Source organism: Leptinotarsa decemlineata, unplaced genomic scaffold, assembly GCF_025532065.1.
Source record: "Leptinotarsa decemlineata unplaced genomic scaffold, Ldec_3_MD MMD2_P_RNA_scaffold_14, whole genome shotgun sequence".
Classification (NCBI taxonomy): domain Eukaryota; kingdom Metazoa; phylum Arthropoda; class Insecta; order Coleoptera; family Chrysomelidae; genus Leptinotarsa; species Leptinotarsa decemlineata.
The window spans coordinates 13,424,260-13,446,159 of NW_027412528.1; the positions used below are offsets into that span (position 1 = coordinate 13,424,260).

The 21,900-nt window shown below is 35.1% G+C and overlaps 1 protein-coding gene across 6 annotated transcripts in view; it reads right to left on the minus strand.

Annotated features, from left to right (window-relative positions):
- The window catches only part of LOC111516129 (extended synaptotagmin-2), a 122,704-nt gene that overhangs the window by 13,343 nt on the left and 87,461 nt on the right, over window positions 1–21,900 (minus strand). For 5 of the 6 annotated variants that reach the window (XM_074179575.1, XM_074179582.1, XM_074179567.1 and 2 more), the window contains 5 exons: window positions 21,436–21,525; window positions 21,285–21,371; window positions 8,693–9,004; window positions 2,613–2,676; window positions 2,423–2,549 (listed from right to left, as the gene is read on the minus strand). In XM_074179575.1, coding sequence (XP_074035676.1) covers window positions 2,423–2,549; window positions 2,613–2,676; window positions 8,693–9,004; window positions 21,285–21,371; window positions 21,436–21,525 — 680 coding nt within the window. Of the gene's footprint in view, window positions 1–1,955; window positions 2,116–2,422; window positions 2,550–2,612; window positions 2,677–8,692; window positions 9,005–21,284; window positions 21,372–21,435; window positions 21,526–21,900 lie in introns of those variants that run through there. The other variant, XM_074179576.1, reaches the window with a different exon arrangement.

Sequence of the window (21,900 nt, forward strand, 5' to 3'; positions counted from 1 at the left end):
TTTTTTTACCAAAGATGAACTTTTATAAATGCTGATAATCTTGAACTCTCTTGCACTAAATCGATCATATTTAAAATGGAGTGGAGTGATACTATGAGGATCTTCACTCCCAGTCATATTTTCATTTTCCTCATACAGGGTCTTCAAAAAATGCAGATACTTTGATCTCATGAAAAAATGAGTGGAACTCAATTTTTTCAAATGGAACACCCTGTATATTTCAACATTTTTGAGCTCTACATCCAATTTCAGATTAAGTTTGTTCATATAATACTATTTCTATTTTGAACCGTTTTCGAGATAAACTGTTTTAAACGGAAACTGACGTGGTTTTCTTGCTCGTTTTTTTGAATTCATCACTTATTTTGGATATTCAACATTTTTTTTATACTTAGTAATATTTCTTTTTGATCCAGTTTTTTAACTGTCTCAGATCAGTCAATTCAAAATTGGTATGTACCTACCTTAGAAAAAGTTACAATTTGTATACATTGAGGTATTGGTCTCTAACGTACAACAGTACACAGTGATATTTTTTGAAAGCGTGCTTTGGAAAAATAAATAAACCAATTATTTAACGTCAGACTTTCGTTGGTGGTTTCGACTGATTGTGATAGCTACCAATTATAATAGAATAATGTCAAGATTAGGTTACAGTAATGAAGATTTCTTGAATTTATTAATAATTTATGGTGAATGCAATAGAATTGCAAGTAGAACATGCCGAATATTCCATGAAAGATATCCACAACTTCCGAAGCCGAATAATAATGTGATAAATCGACTACTGAAAAACTGTAGGTTGAATGGAACCTTCCGTCCAAAAATCATTCGCAAGAAGACTAAAGTGGATGATGATGACAATGGTATAACAGTTTTGGTATAACAGTTTCCAAATGCTTCTCTGCACGAGGCGTGACAATTAATTCTTAATAAGCATAAATGGCATCCCTATAAGTGCTACTGTGTCCAACATTTGAAAGAGACTGATTTACCTCGTAGAGTGGAATTCTTTGAATGGTTACTTGGCAAGACTCAAGAGGATGAACATTTCCTTGACAATATCATATGGACAGATGAGGCCAAGTTCACAAAAAATGGAGTTTCCATTGACACAACAGTCATTATTGGGCGCCAGAAAATCCCCATGTTGTCCGCCAAAGGGGTTTTCAAGAAAGATGGCAATTCAATGTATTTTGTGCCATAAAGAATGAGTCAATTTTTTATATCGAGTTTCATGATGATAATTTGAATGCATCAAAATATGAAGATTTACTGAGGAATGGAATTCAAATGATTTTAAATAATAGACCAGGAAGAGAACGTATATGGTACCAAATGGATGGTGCTCCACCCCATAATTCTCATTCAGTCAGCGAAGCTTTAACCGAAATCTTCGAAGACAGATGGATTGGTAATAATGGACCTTTTCGTTGGCCTCCTAGAACACCAGATGGCAATCCATGCATACTGTGGAATTTTCAGGTTGATCCGTTGAATAGTTTGCCAGAAACGGCTAATTAACGCTCATCATGAAAAGCCCTGTATATAAAATAGTAAAAGTCAAGTTTATAAAAGAGTTAGACATAAAAAGTAACGACTTGGGAGCTTCTTAATAAGTGAAGATGAAAAATATGCGTATTACACTCAAAAGCTATCGTTAAAATATTCATTCAAGTATAATAGGGTCTATCAGATAGAAATTGTTAGACTAACTTCCTGAATTAGAAATCATTTACATTGACAGATCTTATATTTGTAGGCACATAATTGTACATTTTTCCATCGTTGTAAAATATGAAGTCCATCGTTGTAAAATATGGAGTCTCGGGTAATGTTTTTGGTTGGCACAGTGAGTTTCAGAGTGTGTCTGCAGTATCGGGTGTTATAATGGAAAGAGGATGAAGCAAAATTTAATATATGCTCATTTAATAAACACTCAGATTCTAGTATAAATAATGCAGTTACCGTTAGAATATTATATTTTTTGAAGAAGGTTCTACAGAAGTCTCTTGGTTCAATAGAATTTTGAATAAAGTTGAACTGCATGCTTCCCAAGGTATTCCAAAGCATAAGTGAGAATCTATGAGTGCAAAGTACGCCATATTTGCAGTGCTGAAATTTAGTTAGTTAGAAATTTAGTGTCATTTTTAGATGCCAGTGTTCTATCTTTAAAAAAAAGTTGGTTGATTGAGCATCTATGTAATGTTAGTTGAGTAGCGGTTTTTATGTTATTGACATGAAATCTTCAATAGAAAATAGCATTATAAAACTAATTTTCAAATGTTTTTCCAACCGGTGAAAATAAGGGATTCATCTATCAATCATATAATAATAGTTCAACTTTGGTCCAATTATTATGTCCTCATGGTGGGAGTAAAATTTGAATTGCTTGTACATGTTCACTAAAAATAAAATTTACCTTGATATCGAAGAAGAGCTCTTACTAGATCTCACTGAATCCACGTGTCTATCGAAAACATCATCACTGTGGTTGGAACTGACACTAGATACTGAGGAAGATCGTTTTTTCTCCATCGTTTCGACACCTATGCATTCAAAAATAAAAGAAAACGTTATTGAAAGGTAACCGAATGTATACTCTTACTTACTTGAAGCTGAAGATGTCGAAGGTCTCCGTTCTAAATATTCTTGGAAGTTTTCATTATGGAACACCTGAAAATATAACAGCAAAGTAGATTATCATATATCCTAATTGCGTTTCAATAGCAGAGGTGAATAAGAAATCTGTAATATTACGATATATGTGTATATACGGTTTCATCTATTACTAGTAGTATGTTGCTGTATCGCTGCTGCACAGCTTACTAGTAAGTAAGCTGTGGCTGCTGTTTCAATGTTTTGACAGAATCAGAATCAACGAACTTAGGCGTGCGCAGCGTTATAGAACAGTGCTTTCAAAAAATTGTTCTACAGCGCCATCTAGTAGGCGAGTTACAGAAAAATTGATAGTATAAAAACCTTCTCTATGGGAAATTACTTATACATGTCATGTTTTATCAAGATCGGTTGAGCGATGTAGAAGTTTATCACTTACCAACGAACCAACCAACCAACAAACATCCATTTTTATACAGGGTGTCCCTGGACTTTCTCTTTTCCTCTCGAGAATGTATAGATGGGGTCAAAATATCACCAGTACTTCATATAACTTTTTTTCCTAAAAGTCTTCGTAACCAAGTTACGGGCCCTCGAAGTTACAAAATGAAAAATGTTTTTCTTTGATAACTTTTCAAGTGAATATTCAAAATCATCCAAATTTTGGTAATTGACTAAACAAATGAATTCCGTCGATGAGCTTTCATGCAGGAGTCAGTTGTTTTGCTACAAAGTCAGGAACGGACTACCCCCGATGGTCCACACCCCAAAACTTTGAAATGACAGATATTTTTCAATATTTTTCAACAAAATAAGGTTACTTGGACAATTTTATGAATAAAAGTACTCGTGTGGAAAGTCGATCGGAGCAACGAGTCTTGATAAAAATGTAGTTCTACTCGACGACATCAAACCCGCTCGTCCACCATTATTTGAAATGAATAATTATCAAAGCAGAAATAATAATGATAACGTTAATTCAACAACATTTATAACAGGAATAATACAAAGTATGCTAAAATGAACTCGTAAACAAAAAGTACAGTACCTATATGGAAGTTTAAGTCACAATTGTGATAGCAGATATTTTTTCAAAAGAAATATCAAGTTCTGTAGATTCGTGGTGTTTTTAAACTAACAAGCTACTCTACTATGAAATATCGAATTCATTCCATATTTTGTATGTACATAATACGTGTGGAATAATCACGTTTCGTGTTGATCAGTTATCTGAATCTCATGAAACTCAACATTCGAATGTTTCAAATTCTTCTTCACAGCTAAACTGTTGAGGAGTTTCACTGATAATTATAATTTTATGGGAGAAATTCTTTAACACGAATCTAAATTTAGCTGAAAAAACGCACATCGGAAAAAATATTTACTATACTAATAAAAAGCAAACGAATGAACTACAAAAACGGCTGCACATGATCAGGTGAAAAATATCCAGGGAATAATTATGTTCCATTTCTTTCACAGATGTTGACAAAAACACCTTTTAGAAAGTTTTGATAAAAAATGAGAAACTGGAATGCGATTTTGTTTTGTTGAGTAGTGCGTTGTCATATGACTATCATTGTATTGTCAATATTCTATAGGATATTTTGAATTTTTTTGATATGGCCGAACAGTTTACATTCAATGAATATGCAGATATGCATGTATTTTATGGACGAGCATTTTGTAATGCTGCAGAAGCTCGTCGTCTGTATTCCGAGCATTTTCCCAATCGAACGGTACCGTCAAGAGAAACATTCGAGCTTGTCGATCGCAGCTTGAGGGAGACAGGTATGTTATAATTGATATATAATTTGAGCACGTTGTTTTATTTCGATATTATTGTAGGTACAGTTGGTACGAGGTGGTGAGGGCGCTCCTAGGACTGTACGTACCGTTGTATTGGAGGAAAATATTTTGGAAGCCGTCGCCGATGATCCTTCAATGAGCATCAGAAATCTATCAGAACAGTTCCATACATCCAAGTCCACTATTCATAGAATAATTAGGGAACAACTGCTCCACCCATTTCACATCCAGAAGGTACATGCCATGACACCTCAAGATTTTCCAGCACGACTGGAATATGCCAATTGGTTCATGGATAGGCAAAGAGAGGATATGACTTTTATTAATCGAGTTTTATTCACTGATGAAGCAGGTTTCAGTAGAGATGGAGTTATCAACTCTCATAATCTCCATATATGGGCCGAAGAAAATCCCCATGGGATATTGCAAACGAAACACCAACGGAAATTCAACGTGAATGTTAGGGCTGGTATCATAGGAAACCATCTTATAGGACCATTCGTTCTACAGGACCGATTGAATGGAGAACGTTATTTGGAGTTCATTCAGAACGATTTGAATGGACTTTTGGAACATGTTCCATTGCAAACCCGAAGAGATATGTGGTTTATGCATGATGGTGCTCCTCCTCATTTTAGTTTGATTGTGCGTGACCATCTGAACCATATTTTCCACAATAGATGGATTGGTAGAGGTGGGCCATATTCATGGCCATCGCGGTCTCCGGATTTAAATCCATTGGATTTCTTTCTGTGGGGGCATCTAAAAAGCCTTGTTTACGCTACACCTATTCACACAAGAGATGCATTGTTGAATAGAATAACATTACATTGTGAAGCCATACGAAACGACCCTGGAATGCTATTTCAAGTACAGAGAGGGTGTCTTCGCAGACTAAGAAAATGTATAGAGAGAGAAGGTGGTCATATCGAGCAGTTTCTGTAGCGGATTTTTCATTTCTGTTTGCTCTTGAGGCTCTTGAGTTTCGTTAGTTAAACGTGTTTGCATTATAAAAATTCGTTATGAACATTTTACCTATCATTTCCATTTTCCTTAAAAACTAATATTTTCGAATAATGGTAGACATCTCAGGATAAATGTTGTTGAATTAACGTTATCATTATTATTTCTGCTTTGATAATTATTCATTTCAAATAATGGTGGACGAGCGGGTTTGATGTCGTCGAGTGAAACTACATTTTTATCAAGACTCGTTGCTCCGATCGACTTTCCACACGAGTACTTTTATTCATAAAATTGTCCAAGTAACCTCAATTTGTTGAAAAATATTGAAAAATATCTGTCATTTCAAAGTTTTGGGTGTGGACCATCGGGGGTAGTCCGTTCCTGACTTTGTAGCAAAACAACTGACTCCTGCATGAAAGCTCATCGAAGGAATTCATTTGTTTAGTCAATTACCAGAATTTGGATGATTTTGAATATTCACTTGAAAAGTTATCAAAGGAAAACATTTTTCATTTTGTAACTTCGAGGGCCCGTTACTTGGTAACGAAGGATTTTAGGAAAAAAAGTTATATGAAGTACTGGCAGGCCGGTCTTTTTGGAACTGAATTACACCGTGTACGTTTTTGAGATTGTTTTCCTTCTAAGATCCCCTCTGAAATGATACAGGAGGCTAATACTTAAGGCTAAAGGCCTCTCAACTACCCTGAAATAGTGCGAGGTTTGCTCGAATGGTGAGCCATTAAAAAACAACAAGAAGCTTGAGATTAGGCTTATATTACGAAACCAATAAAAAAAATAAACAGGTATATTTATAGATCACAAATAACTGTGTAAAATTATAACATGAAAGTCCAACAAAAACAATAAGCAAAAATGTTCGAAAGGAAAAGTGAAATTTGAATTGAAGGGGTTATATTTTTTAAGGATGATTAATTTTTGGGAAAGAAAGTTTTTGGCTTTCTACTACTCCATCTTGATACAAAAAAGGGATGAGGGAGTCTTCCAAAGAAAGGAAGGAAGTAACTCTATACATGGATGTGTAGATCATGCAAAAAGTAACTTTCAGACACAAACTGAAAGAAAGTCCTCCTGAAACAGCTACTTTCATATAAACATTGAATTATACGAAAGAATAAATTCTTTCGAAACAAATACTTCTATATGAACACTGAATTATACAAAAGATACTTTTCTCTACTTAGTTTGTATTTCAAACATTCGTTGTGGAATAAAATTCAGATATCATTCACGTGAGTTCCACTTCAAATGAATGGTAACAAATTGCACTTACATAGAACACTGTCATCCTCACTGGTATACACCGATGTTTCGCCTTAAGACACTTGCCCTAAGGCTCTTCAGTACCAAATTGGATAACATTATAGAAAATACACACACTCCATTCATGAATTACGATTTTTTAATGTCATGGAATAAGCTTGATCTGCTTATGTCATCGATGGCATCGTAATGACATTCATTCACCTATTTGATTTAATCCCAGCCAAGAGGAATCTTATTTGAATTGAAGGGGTTATATTTTTTAGGAGTGATTAATTTTTGAGAAAGAAAGTTTTTGGCTTTCTACTACTCCATCTTGATACAAAAAAAGAAGGATGAGGGAGTCTTCCAAACTGAAAGAAAGTCCTCCTCTTTGGAAGACTCACTCATCCATCTTTCAAACCCGTGTGTACTATTTGATATTATATTTACACATATGAAGGGGGTGTAGTGTAATTTTTTGCCCTTATTATATCGTTCCCAAGACGAAACAACAGTAAGACAATTATTACAAAAGTAAAATGACATATTCTCTCTCTCTAAACCGACATGGGGGTTAGTAAAAATCCAAATTGACTCACGATACTATATTGGGTTCTGGTCTCCCTCTCTGGTACGGTTTCCGTGTAAAATACTGATCCGTTCTAAGTGTCACCAAACGAAACAACAATTAACTCACAGACCGCAATTTACCGTAATTCCACTATCGCAAAATCCCTTTTCAAATAGTCCCTTGACGCAACTAACTTTCGCCACTCTCCCAAATTAACTCTCGATTGCAAAGGAATCTTTTCGCAACTGACTTTTCAACTAACTTTCGCAACTCTCTTTCGCCAAGAACTCTTTTCGCAACTCCTCTATCGCAAAATCCTTTTTCGCGACCCTCTTCCGCAACTGACTTTCGCGACCGTTTCACGACCCTCTTCCGCAACTGTCCGATCGACCCTCTGTTTCGCGACCCTCTTCCGCAACTGTCCCAATTAACCGACTCCTTAGTATTCCCAAGCCCGAAAAACTGTCCGTAACACGCCTCCCCTGTACCGTCCCTTGATTGGTCTGATATCTGGTTAATATTCCCAAATTTTTCCATAACCCTGCCTACTCAAGACCTATATTTTCTTTTTATCGAAGTCATTGGTAGTTTTTATTTTAAATCAATTTTCGGACCCACCTATTCAGATATAGCCGAACTTCCTGTCCACGGAGATGAAATGCAAACTCGTAGCTTGCATTTACGCGTTCCCAGTATTATAACTCATCAACAGGGTATGTTTGTTTAGTCTAGCCGAACGAAACATAATCTTCATGATGACGATAAGGTTCAACAATAATAAATTGAATTCAACGCTTACTCTATTGGAGAAGTATTGATATCGAAAAATCAAGTGACCGACCCCGCTCTTTATGAATTGAATTATATTTTTCGTTAACTATTGCAACGGCATTTATTACAAATCCTTCGAAATGTATTCATCACCACAATGTATCAGCACAGTATGATCCACAGACTAATAAATGTTTTATTTTCAGGGGCGAATTTCAATAAAAAACTGAACATAATAAAAGAAATCGCCATTAGCAATGATTACGATAGCAGTCTGATACATTATCTATTATCAAAAAAGTTTTATAGCCAAGCTTAATCTACTTAGACCAACCCACTACGAATGTTTCAAATTTTCTTCACAACAAAGGTGTAAATATTGATTTCAAAACCAACAACTTAGGCATGCACATTAAGAATAACAAAGATAGAAGTTCAGTTTCAGAAAAATAGGGAGTGTATAAATCATCATGTGGGTCATGTCCGATGTTTTATATAGGTCAAACTGGAAGGACGTTCAAAGCCCGCATAATGGAAAACAGGAATGATTTCCAGAATGAAAAATAAATTCCACATATGTCACTCATTTATTCATAGAGGGACATGAGTTCAACCATGAATTCAAGCCCCTCCATTTCCAGGAGGAAGGTTTGAAATGTATTTGACTATTTTTATTCAAATCATCTTGTTTACCTTTAAATGAAGTGACCAGATCAACTTGCAATCATTTCTTCCACTTTCTAATCGAATTGGTTCTTTCACAACTTCCAAATTATCCTTATTGGAAAGGAGGCTGAGATTATAGTTGATTTCATTGAGTTCGGTTCCTGTTTTCGAATCAATTATCTTCAAGTTCAAGTAATCAGAATCAGGATTACCCACTAAAAAAATGAAACTTTCTTCCCATACTGGGTTGGCGGTCCTCATAATGGCGTTGGTATGTTTAAATTGTCTTCCCAGTTGAAGCTGGACGAAGGGATCTGGTTTTGTGGAAACTCTCACTTGCTGAAAATGATAATATTCATAAAATTTTGAACAGAACTGGCCGATACTTAATGAAAATCCATATTAAAAAACTAATCAATACAGTATGTATACATGCGCCAAACTAACTAACTAACTGTTATAAGGAAACAAGTATAGCTGAGGCACCAGTCAATCTAATAATAACACTGATGATTTTCAAACAAGACTCAACCTCTAACGGAAGCAAGAAACTCTTTGGAAGGTTCAAAATAGCTGAACATTTCAACCTAGCATACCACTATTATAATATTCATGCAGTCATTGTTCACTGTGGTTCTGGCATTGAATTTGGTCATTATTACGCCTTGGTCAAAGAAGAAACGGACTGGTTTAAGTTTGACGATAGTCGTGTCACGAAGTGTTCTGGCGATGCATTGTTGAATTTATTGGAGCCTCTGGAGACACCCTACATTTTGTTTTATAAGAGAGAGGACATTGTTAGATCAAGATCTTCAGATGATGTGGTACTGCAGGTTTTTCCTGGTTTTCCTGCAGCTGAAAAAGCAAATGCTCCACTGGAATCAATGAAGTCGCCCCGGAGCGCCAATTAATTTTTATTGTTTTTATTGTTTAGAAGTAACTCTCAGTTTATGCTTGAAGAAGCTATTGTGTAGCGAAACACGTGTCGCGGTTTTTGTAAAACCCTTTTATGGTGAAAATCATGCAATAAACTGTATTGATTAGTTTTTTTTTCAGTAAAGGTTTGAGATTTTGATGATTTTTGGTCAATAGGACCCTCGATTAATGACGTAATCAAATTCTCAAAACTAATCTGTCATGACGTTCCTTTTATTTGAACACTAATGTATCAAACAATATAGAAAGTGAAAAATAAGGAAATGAATGAAAAAAAATACAGATGATTCACACCTTTTAACAGTTGAGTAACTGTTTCGTAATGGGATGATTATTGATTGAACTGTTAAATACACAAATACGCAAATATGGCTCTTTACAGTCACCTAGTAAAAACCTTGGATACCTGCGAACTCACCAATGTTAACTTGGAAGTATTCATTACTAAAGAAAACATTTTGTTCTAAGGAAAAATTGAAATTTCTAGTAAATTTTCAGCTTATAATATTTGCATCAGTAAACGTCTTTCAAAATCCAAAATCATGTATGTAATTGTAACAATATGTATGTACTTGCACCTCTGTTTAAAAATGGTCTATGAGATATCCTTTCAATTCCTATTGTTCAACCATCTACAGGTTTAATGAGTAAGTTTCAGAAGGTCAATTTGGTATATCTCTGAAAACTTCATAGAAACTTTCGAATCGATTTGTCCAAGATCAGAGGACTTGAATATCAATTTGTCATATCAACATCGGCAAACAGCTAAACAAATTCAATAAACACACACCAATTCATAGCTATTTGGTGATTTTGTAGAAAGTTTGATGTGCCCTTCATACCGTGCATTACTTCTGAAAATTCTCTCAATCTGAAAATATTTCTACTTTTCATTATTCAGCCACTTTGAAAATATATCAATTCTCTTCCGGTTATCCGGAAACTATTATTGGGGTCTTCATTAACACGATTAAATGGATTTACTGCTGAATTCATCGACTATTTTACTCAAGACGTTCGACTCCAAATGAGATTTCCACTGCCACCGATCTTATCCAACACATATGGAGATGTCCAAGAACATGAAGGACACAATCTTCTCCAAATATACAGGGTGTTCCTTAAACACATGCTAATATTCAAGGAGGTAATTCTTAGACCCATTTTAAGGAAAAAACGTCCTATGGACGTATGTTCTAAACGCCTTTACTTTTGAGATACAGGGTGGCAAAGTTTTCAAAAATAATCAGTTTTTTAATAATAACTGAGAAAATTTTGTAGACATCTTTGGCATATTTGGTACATATGTTCCATGCCTCAAGGCGCATTTTCTGATGTACAATTTTCTTAATTTTCTCTGCCAGTGGCATACGTACGAGTTTTGAAATGTATATTTTTGGCAAAAAAAATACTACGCCACTGCTTTATCTTGAATTGAAAATTATTTTTAAAATCTCCGTACATTTTTGAGCACATTTGATTTGTTGGGTTTTCTTTGTCCGACGCATGATCATCTAATAGGCCCATTTTTTCTACCAGGACACCTTGATGGTCGTTCTTATTTTACACTTTCTAGAAGAAGACTTACCTGGGTTATTGGAAGATGTGCCACTTGCGTTAAGGAATCGAATATGGTACATGCACGATGGCGCCCCTGCTCATTTCAATATAATTGTCCGAAACCATTTAAATACAGTTTATCCTAATCGTTGGATAGGTCGCGGAGGACCTCAGCAATGGCCAGCAAGATCCCCTGATCTCAACAGTTTAGATTTTTTATGGGGTCACCTTGAAAATCTTGTGTATAAAACTCCCGTTAATACTTTAGAAGATTTAAGAGAGCGAATAGTTGCCTCGTGTGAAACTATACGAAATACGCCGGAAATATTTGAACGGGTGCGTAATTCCATGCGTAGAAGGGTGGAAGCATGCATACTAAGTGCAGGTGGCCACTTCCAACAATTTTTATAATCAGTTTTGGTATTATTACTAATTAACAAATTTGTGCTATTCGTTTAGACTTACTGTCACAAAATAAAATAAAACTAGTTTTTGTGAAAAATTTATTTTTTTGCAGATTATGTTTTCAAATATTATTAGGGAATTGGTAATGCGTTATGAAGCAATTTTCAGATTCTCATTCATTTTAGAATTGATATAATTTCTTAATTTGCTTTCTGTCGATTTGAGTGAAAATCATGCGTCGGACAAAGAAATACCAGCAAATCGAATGTGCTCAAAAATGTATGGAGATTTTAAAAATAATTTTTAATTCAAGATAAAGCAGTGGCGTAGTATTTTTTCGCCAAAAATATACATTTCAAAACTCGTACGTACGTCACTGGCAGAGAAAATTAAGAAAATTGTACATCAGAAAATGCGCCTTGAGGCATGGAATATATGTACCAAATATGCCAAAGATGTCTACAAAATTATCTCAGTTATTATTGAAAAACTGATTATTTTTGAAAACTTTGCCACCCTGTATCTCAAAAGTTAAGGCGTTTAGGACATACGTCCATAGGAAGTTTTTTTCTTAAAATGGGTCTAAGAATTACCTTCTTAAATATTAGCATGTGTTCAAGGAACACCCTGTATATAACTCAAAGATGACAGACTGACTGACATAGTGATCTATCAACGCACAGGCCAAACCACTGGACGGATCGGGCTGAAATTTGGCATGCAGGTAGATGTTATGACGTAGGCATCCGCTAAGAAAGAATTTTGATCAATTCTACCCCCAAGAGGATTAAAAAGGGGACGAAAGTTTGTATGAAACTTTGTCGATTTTAAACCGATCCGGCTGAGACTTTGCATGCATGAAGCTACTATGACGTAGGCATCCCCTAAGAAAGGATTTTGATAAATTCTATCCCTAAGGGGATAAAATAAGGAATGATGAAGGATGTAAATATATTAGTTTGAACCTATCAGTACCCAATGGAACGAATAAATTAAGACGAATAATATAATGTTTAGTTCTGAATGTTGACAATAGATGACGTTAGTGGTAATTTAAAACGCGCTATCGTTGTTTTTTCACTGAGTTACATGTACCCGATGATGAGTGGCCGCCGTATCTAATAGTACATAATATACCTAAATATTTCTTGCAGATTATATTTGACGATTTTGGCTGTTCTTTTCTTGGCATATTTTGGATTGCATTTGCTTTGTTTCGATTTAGTACTTTTGGTTATAGACTTTGCTCTCTATTTGGCATTTGTTTTGTTTTCGTTTGGTTTAAGTATAGGTTTCATCGGTTAGACTTTTTTAAAATAGCTAAAGAAAATCTGAACGTTGATGGAGAAGTTTAAGAATGTACTGTCGTCCCTATTGTTGGTGACGGTGCATGTTTGTTTCGTGCTCTCTCTTATTTAATGTACGGAACACAATATAGAGCGATGGAGGTGCGTTCAGAAATTGTCAGATATGTGGTTAATGACTGGAGCAAGTTTTCAATTATGACAGGAATGGTGATAACTACGTAACACCTGACGAATATTTTGCTGTTATGATGAAAAATGCTACTTATGGCGGATTTTGTGAGTTAATAGCAGCAGGATTAATATTCCCATTTAAGTTTGAAGTTTATGGAAACGGCCTCATATGTACGGAATCTGGATCTGAATGCCCAGGTGGCATTTTGATGCCTATCTTCACATAGCAGCACAGAAAATTACTCGGCGTCGTATGGAAGTAGCTGAAAAAGAACATGATTTTGGAATTGATACACCTTCGCAACTTAAAGTTGATAAGGGTTGTCAGGAGGTACCTGTTTTAGAGCGTGAACATTCACCTATTGTATCTTCAACAAATTATGATGAAAATTCAATAAGAAGTTTATTGTCCCAATCTGAGTCTGTGACATTGATAGGAAAAAAGAAGAGGAATCTTTGAAGATGATCACTTGAAAATCGAAACACGTGTCGAGGTGTTAAAAATAACGATTTGGTGTTGGGAAAAAACTCCAGTAATATTCATTACTACAGCAAAGGTTCCAAACAGTGCATCATAAAAACTGAAAAACACAGGCAATCTGTCGCCACCTACCAGGCTGCAAAACCTGAAAAACAGGCAATCTGCTGCACTATATCAGGCCAGGAACACCGATGTGCATAGAGTGATTCAGTCACGGTATAGATAAAATACAATTCAGCGTGTGTGGAGAAGCAAGTTGCTTTCGGGTTTGGCGTATGACCCAGATATTGCTTATGGAACTGACACCAGTTTAGTCTTAGGTTCTATGACGTACAAGTGTCAGTGATGTAACGGCTTAAAGTGGAAAGATGAGACACCTGGTATGTGTTGTAGCGCCGGTAAAGTACAACTTGAGCCGTTCAAACAAGTGCCTGAACCACTTTACAGTCTGGTTAATGATTTACAACCAAATCATGTATTATATGGTAGTTATTTGATAACATTGTGTAGAGTAGTTGGCAAAATTCCCCCTACTAGTTGTATTATTATCACGTGAATTATTGAATGTAATGGCTACTTTTGATAATTGAAGTATTAAGACATTAATCCTGGCTATTAATATTACATGGTGTCAGGTAAATTGGATTGAACCCTGGAGTGTGTATAATTGAACACTGGAGAACTATGAATCGCTATTTAAACCACCTGAGCCTCTGTGCAATCAAGGTAACCTAGCTGATAATTGGAAAAAATTCATACAAAGGTTTGATTTGTTCATGACGGCAACATAATTGGAAAATAAAGATGTCAAGAAGCCGATAGCTGTGTTTTTAAGCTTAATTGGAGAAGATGGGTTGGCCATTTACAATTCATTTACATTGACAGAAGAGGAAAGGAAATCCTTGAAAGAAATAAGGAAGCAATTTGAAGAACATTGCTCCCCTCAAAAAAATGTGATATATGAGAGGTTCATATTCAACTCGATAGGTCAAAAGGAAGGTCAGAACTTTGATAGTTCTGTTACTGAACTAAAAATAGCAGTCAAAACTACTGATTATTTAGATTCACAAGATATGGTAAAGGACAGAATAGTAATGGGAATTTTTGGGGAATGGGAAGAGAAAAGGACCTAACATTGCAAAAGGCAATAGACATTTGTAGAGCAATTGAGGCTAGCAAATCTCAGGCAAAAGCCTTACAAACAGAAGCAGTGGTCAGTGCAGTTCGCACAAAAAATCACACTTAAAAGCGGGCAAAAATGCCTAGTAAACAGGAGAAAAAGAAGTGTGAGTACTGTGGCTACAGTCATTACAAAGGTAAGTGCCCAGCATATGAAAAAATTTGTGATGTTTGCCAAGGCAAAAATCATTATGCAAGTGTATGCAGAAGGAAAGAGGTATCATCAAGCCAAAGCAGAAAACAACAAGTTTGCCAAGTGGAGGTAGGTGTAAACTCTGAAAATGAGAGTAAGGATGAGAGTTTCTTCGTAAGCTCTTTGCAAAAGAGAGTTGATGGAGTGCAGGCAAATAGGGAATTCATGTGGATCAAGCAAGTATCAGTAGAAGGTAAAGCAGTCAACTTCAAACTAGGTACCGGAGCTGAGGTGAGTGTGCTTCCTTTAAGTGTGTTGAAGAAGATAGGCCCTCGTGCGCAGATGATGGAAGCAAAATTGACATTAATATCATATGGCAGCCCCGATTTCAAAATCAGACCTGTGGGAGAAATCTCCTTGAAATGTAGTGTAAAAGATATTTGTGAATATTTATCATTTGTAGTGGTAGATAGTAAAAATCAGATGCCTTTGTTAGGGTTGAAAGGATGTTTAGCACTGAACTTAATTAGGAGAATTGACAGTTGTACACTGACTCTTAAAAGTGTTGATGATGTAGTTAAGTTGTATTCTCAAGTTTTTTCAGGATTAGGTTGTTTTCCAAATGAGCATCGAATCATTTTAAAAAAGGATAGTGTACCACATGTTCAATCAGTAAGACGTATACCTCAAGCACTTCATGACCGAGTTAAGCACAAGTTAGATGATCTTCAGAGTCAAGGTATAATCAGAAAAGTTGAAGAGCCTACTGACTAAATTCATTAGTTATTGTAGAGAAGAGGAATGGAGATTTGAGGTTGTGTCTTGATCCTAAGATGGTGAACATTTGAGCATTTTTTGATTCTGACAGCCGACGAAATTGCTAGCAAACTTACAAAAAAATCTTTTTTCACAGTATTAGACATGAAAGATGGCTATTTTCAGATAAAAATTGATGATCAATCATCTAAGTATTGTACCTTTGGTACACCCTTTGGTCGCTACCAATTTTGTCGTCTTCCACTCGGTATAAGCTCAGCACCAGAAGTTTTTCAGAGGAAAATATTTGAACTCTTTGGAGATATTGAAGGTGTTCAACTGTATTTCGATGAATTAATTATAGCAGGTGAAACAGAGGCAAAGTATTAGATAGAGCGTCAAAATACAATGTCAAATTTAATAAATCTAAAATTCAATTTGAATCAAAAGAAGTGAAATTTCTTGGGCAAATTTTTTCCAAAGATGCCAGTCCAAACCATGCCAGTCATATGTAAATGCCATTACTGATATTCCAAGACCTAGAAATTCAGATTTATTCAAATTTATTAAGATTGCTTAGCATGGCCAAGTTTTTATCAAAATTTGTGCCAAATATATCCAAAGTTACTGCTCCACTATGGAACTTAACAAGACAAGACGTTGAATGGGATTGGGTAACAGATCACGAGGAATCGTTATCACAACTTAAACACTTGTTAACAAAAGCCCCTGTCCTTGCATACTTTGATCCATCTTTGCCCATTGAAATTGAAACAGATTCATCAGAGATGTTATTGAGTCATGTTTACTTCAAAACGGGCATCCAGTAGCTTGCCTCTAGAAGTATGACCAAATGTGAAATCAAATATGCACAGATTCAGAAAGAATAATTAGCAATTTTGTTCAGTTGTCAAAAGTTTCAGTACTTTATATATGGAGTACAAAATGTAAAAGTTTATTCAGATCATAAACCGTTGGAGGTAATTTTTAAAAAAGTTTACCATCTGTATCACCCACACTCCAACGAATGCTATTACAACTTCTTAAATATAATCTCATAGTCACTTATAAGCCAGGCAAGTATTTGTACATTGCGGAAACATTATCTCGTGCCTTTCTAACTAATTCTGAGCCCACAGGAAACTTGGACTTAGAGTACTATGTACAGTATCTACATAATTACTTGCCAATGTCAGAACAAAAAAAGATTCTGTTTAAAGAAATGACAACAAAAGATGATCAATTGCAAACTATTATGAATTTTATACAGACAGTATGGCCAGTTTCTATAAAGAAAGTGCCAGAAAGTGTTATTAATTTTTATAAGCTTAGAGATGAGTTATCGATATCTGAAAGCTTAGTATTCTTCAATCATAAGCTAGTTGTTCCTAAAAGTTTAAGAGGAGATATATAAGATAAACTCCATGAAGGACATCTGGGAATAGAAAAAGTGAAAGCTCGTACCAGGCAAATTTTCTATTGGCCTCTTATGAGTCAACAAATTGAAAATTTTATTAAAAGATGCAGAATTTGCGAAAAACATGCCCGAAAAAACAGCAAAGAAAAATTGAAATCTCATCCCATTCCTGAACGTCCTTGGGAACGTATTGGAACAGATATTTTCTCTTATGTCATACCTTGTTATCATGGATGCCTATTCAGATTGGTTAGAACTTATGTCTGTGAAGAATAAATTAGCTCCTGAGGTGATGAGAAAATTAAAAATATTTTTTTATAAATTTTGCCCCCCAGATAAAGTTGTGTGTGATAATGTACCCTTCAATAGTTTAATTTTTAAATAATTTGCTAAGGAGTGGAATTTTGATATTGTCTTTCGAAGCCCAAATTATCCAAGATCGAACGGATTAGCGGAAGAAGCTGTAAATATTGCGAAAAAAATGCTTAAAAAATCGTTAGAAGAAGGCAAATATATATTTGAGGCATTATTGCAATATCGGAATACCCCCCTTAAGTAGGTGGGTTATTCCCCTGCACAATTATTAATGAGACGAATGTGTAAAACCAAGTTACCAACTTCAGCTGACTTGTTGAAACCATCTTTATGTAACAACGTCAATGATAGACTTTGTTTAAGACAAGAGTATAATAAAAAATATTATAATAAGACTGCCAGAGATCTTCAACCCTTGAAACCTGGTCAAAATGTAACTGTATTCAACCATATTAATAAAGAATGAGAACCAGGAAAAATTGTACAATTACCTGAAAAACCAAGGTCAAATATGGTTTTTGATAAACATTGTAATTCAGTAATGAGAAATAGATTTGATCTTAGAGAGTCTGTAAATAATTATCATCCTGTTGTGACTGGGTCTGACATTGTGAATAGTGACTCAAAACATAAGCATATTTATATCCAAAGTGATGTGTCAGCTGATGTAGAGAAAAGTCCTTCAAGAAGGGCTTCTTTGAAAGTGAGATATTGTTCAATCTAATAATGAATCCACAGCTATACCTATTGTTAGATCTAAGGTTTCTGGGCGTATTATCAAAAAACCCTACATATTAGATTTATAAGTCAGATTTTAAAGAAGGGAGATGTATTAAATGGTAGTTATTTGGTAACATTGTGTAGAGTAGTTGGCAACACTGCCCCGGCTAGTTGTATTATTACCACGTGAATTATTGAATGTAATGGCTACTTTTGATAAGTAAAGTATTAAGACATTAACCCTGGCTATTAATGTTACACACTCCATGGATAATATCCTAAAATATAATGCCTGTTTTCAAATGAGGTCCTTTGGTGGGAAACAAATAACAGAAGGCGGTTTTTTACCAATTTTTAAAGTACAAGGACAAGTCTATCATTCAATTGGAAGTATATTACCGGAACCTGTGCAAGATGCACAGTTTCTGCAAATTTATTTCGTCGGTGAAGATGATAGAGAAGCTAATATTCGATGTTCTAAATTACCTGATTTGAGACCAAATTTAATCAAACAATTGCAGCTTATGTTACATGTGGTGAACCCATACATAAAAGATTGATGAAATATCGCCTTCAGAATCATTCAAGGTCGTAATACATGCAGATAAGAAACCACAAATAGAACACAGAGGCATATTTAATGCACCAACGGCAAATGAAGTGGCTGTTATATTGGTAGAACATCATTTTGACCGAGGAGAAGCAAATTGTTACTGAATCTAAAGACGAGGGTTAGCTGTTTATATACCTAAAGTTTTTTGGTCCGATGTGGACTTTGTTTGTTACTTAGTGGTTCCACTAGTTAATTACCGAAAAATCAATTAGAATAATCATCATTTAATAAACAAAGTCCGCATCGGACCAAAAAACTTTAGGTATATAAACAGCTAACCCTTGTCTTTAGATTCAGTATCAATTTGCTTCTCCTGAAGATGCTAACTTTGTTAGCGAAACGTGCGTCGAGTGCAAAAATATCAGTTTGGTGTTAGAGTGATTGATCTCTAGAAAAAGTTTTCAACTTTTACACCAAAGGTTCCAATCTCATCGTTTAAACTGATTTTTGTGAAATTCTTAGTGTTTTTGGGTACTTTCATCAATATGGCTTTCTGGAGACCTTTTGAAACAAATGATAACATTACGTGTGAGGAATCTGTGTTAATCGACAGGGCTCTGGAATTTGAAAATAAGGACTTACATGTTCAAGTTCAGCGAGTAATTTTAAATATTCATGAATTCTTGAAGAAGGAAAACTGTCACACTTCACAGAATGCTATTGTGAATAGAATATGCGAGTTAATGAAACTATTTCGTTAGACAGTTCTTCGAGTCATCAAAATAGGGAATGTCATTGACCATGCAATGAAACGAAAACAAAGGAATAAAAAATTCGCAAACGTTGATGGTGCTATAAGAGATGTGATTCGGCGAATAATTTATGGTATATATCAAAAAAATGAAGTACCAACCTTGGAAATGATTTGGTATAAATTACTCGACTATTCCGTTTACAATTACAAATCTTAAGAAACTCTACGAGGGGTCTTATTGTCTTGTGGTTTCAAATATGAAAAATTGAACAATCGGATGGTCATAATGGAATCGACACGCATTGTTCAACTCCGACAATAATATTTGAGGCGAATGAAAAGCTACCGAGAATCCAGCAGACATATAATCTACCTACGAAACTTGGTTTGACACCCATGATGTTGTCAAATATGGCTGGGTAGACGAAACCAAGTATTGGGCTTTGAACACATCTTTAAGGGGAAAACATGTTATAATTTTGCATGTCGGGAATGAAAGTGGTTTCGTACCTAACGCTTTGCTTCTGTCGGTCAAAAGTATTGAAGATTCGTCTGCTGAATTCCACGAATATATGATTGCGGCTTCATTCGAAACCTGGTTCAGTGAGCAGCTTCTCCCAAATATTCCTCCAAACTCGGTTATTGTTATGGATAACGCTTCGTATCATTCTCGGCAATACCAAACAATAACACAAAAAAAGCAGATATTGTTGACTTCATGCGAAATCATGACATGGAAATACCCGAGAAGATTCCAACGAACAAAGTATTACTGGCGACCATAAAACAACGTAATTTCAAGAAAGAATATATTATTGATTCGATGTGTGAAACACGTGGTCATATTCTCTTACGTTTGCCCCCATACTATTGTGTGTTCAATCCAATCGAAATAGTTTGAGCCACAATATAAGGCGAGTGGTGAATGAAGTAGGTAATAGTGGTGTGTGGAAGAACTGTGTAGCCCACGTTATAAAAGAAGACAACAAATATTATGTGCGAAGTTCCATAAATCCGATCGTTATTCAACCCGATGATGATTCCACCTCATCCGAATATAGCGAAGAAGAATTTTGATTTTTCTAGCAAATTTGTTGGCCTCTATTATTTTGTAAATATATGTTTGACGAGAATTCGGTGTGATTATTTGTGTTTTCATTGTATTTCAGAGTTTTCGACTCGGAAATCAACTAACTTGAATTTCGAAGTTTTTCATAATTACCCATGGTGTAAAAATTTAGTTGAGATAACTTTTTCATGGGGTGATCCATTGCTATGATTGTAAGAATGAGTAACTGAAAAACTACCACTGAAAAACAATATGCCGACGCCTATGTCGAGGCGATAATTCCTTATCTGTGCTGTTCCAATTGGTATTGGAAATACTATACCACAATGCGATCCCACAACTAAGTTGTCCTTGAAAAAAACACTCTCTGCCGTAAGTTTTAATTCATACAGAATAATGATCAGAGAAGGGGAAAAAAGTTTTTGGTTAAATATCGCGCTATTTTTAGTCAATGTTTGGTAGATGAATACGCAAAAATAGAAACTGAAAGACTAAAATACATAGCCAAAAACAATCAAGCCGAATTGCGCGTAGATAATTATATTCATTTAAAAGATGCAATTGGACGTCAATACTCTGAAGCAAATCAGCTGGGACAAATGGTAGTACTTCCATCATCTTTTACTTGTACCAAGATAAATTCTAATTACTGTTCTGTTAGCTTTATAATTTATTCTTTGCCTACTCTTTTTATTTTGGTGTAATTTTTCACAAATTTTAAATCGTAATATATAAGCAACAAATATTGTTAGATAATAAAAACTTTTTTACTTTTATGAATGGAGAAATTCAAAATATGTCACAGCATTACAGTGTTTGGATTATATGGTATAATTAAAAAAAATAATGAAATAATGACTCACCCTCAAATTTGAAGCTGAATCGATAAAAACAATGAGCAAGGCGGAACTCATATAGGCTAGTTGAAGCTGTTGACTTTCATAAATAGCCTGAGAGAAAAATGTAGAATTATTCCTTCTGAATTTGTTTCTTATGAGAATATGCATTCATTACCGCTTTTAGGTCGTTGTAATCTGTAGTTAGAGTGAGCCAAGTGGTCCTGATATGTATCATTCCATGTTTCACATCTTCTAAGTTCAACCACTGCAATAGAAAAGAATGCAAGCATTACATTAATCAAGGTGGTAGTTCTAAAAGATGAAATGAAATCATTCAACTTCATTGTGAGATTTTCCCTGGACATTTTACAAAATTGCAACACCTGTTTCGCTATACAGTAGCTTCCTCAAGTGTTTGAATACCGAAACACGTGGAGCGGTTTTGTAAACTGTCCGGTGAAAATCTCCCAATAAAGTATTACTTGGTGAAGTTATGTATTTTCATCAAATATCGGCCAATAACATCACATATCAGATAGGAATAAATTTTCAGGTATACAGCGTGTTTCAAATTCGATCCTCACCATTGGGATCTCGGAAACTATGAGAGATACGAAGATGGTTGAATTGGACCAAAGTT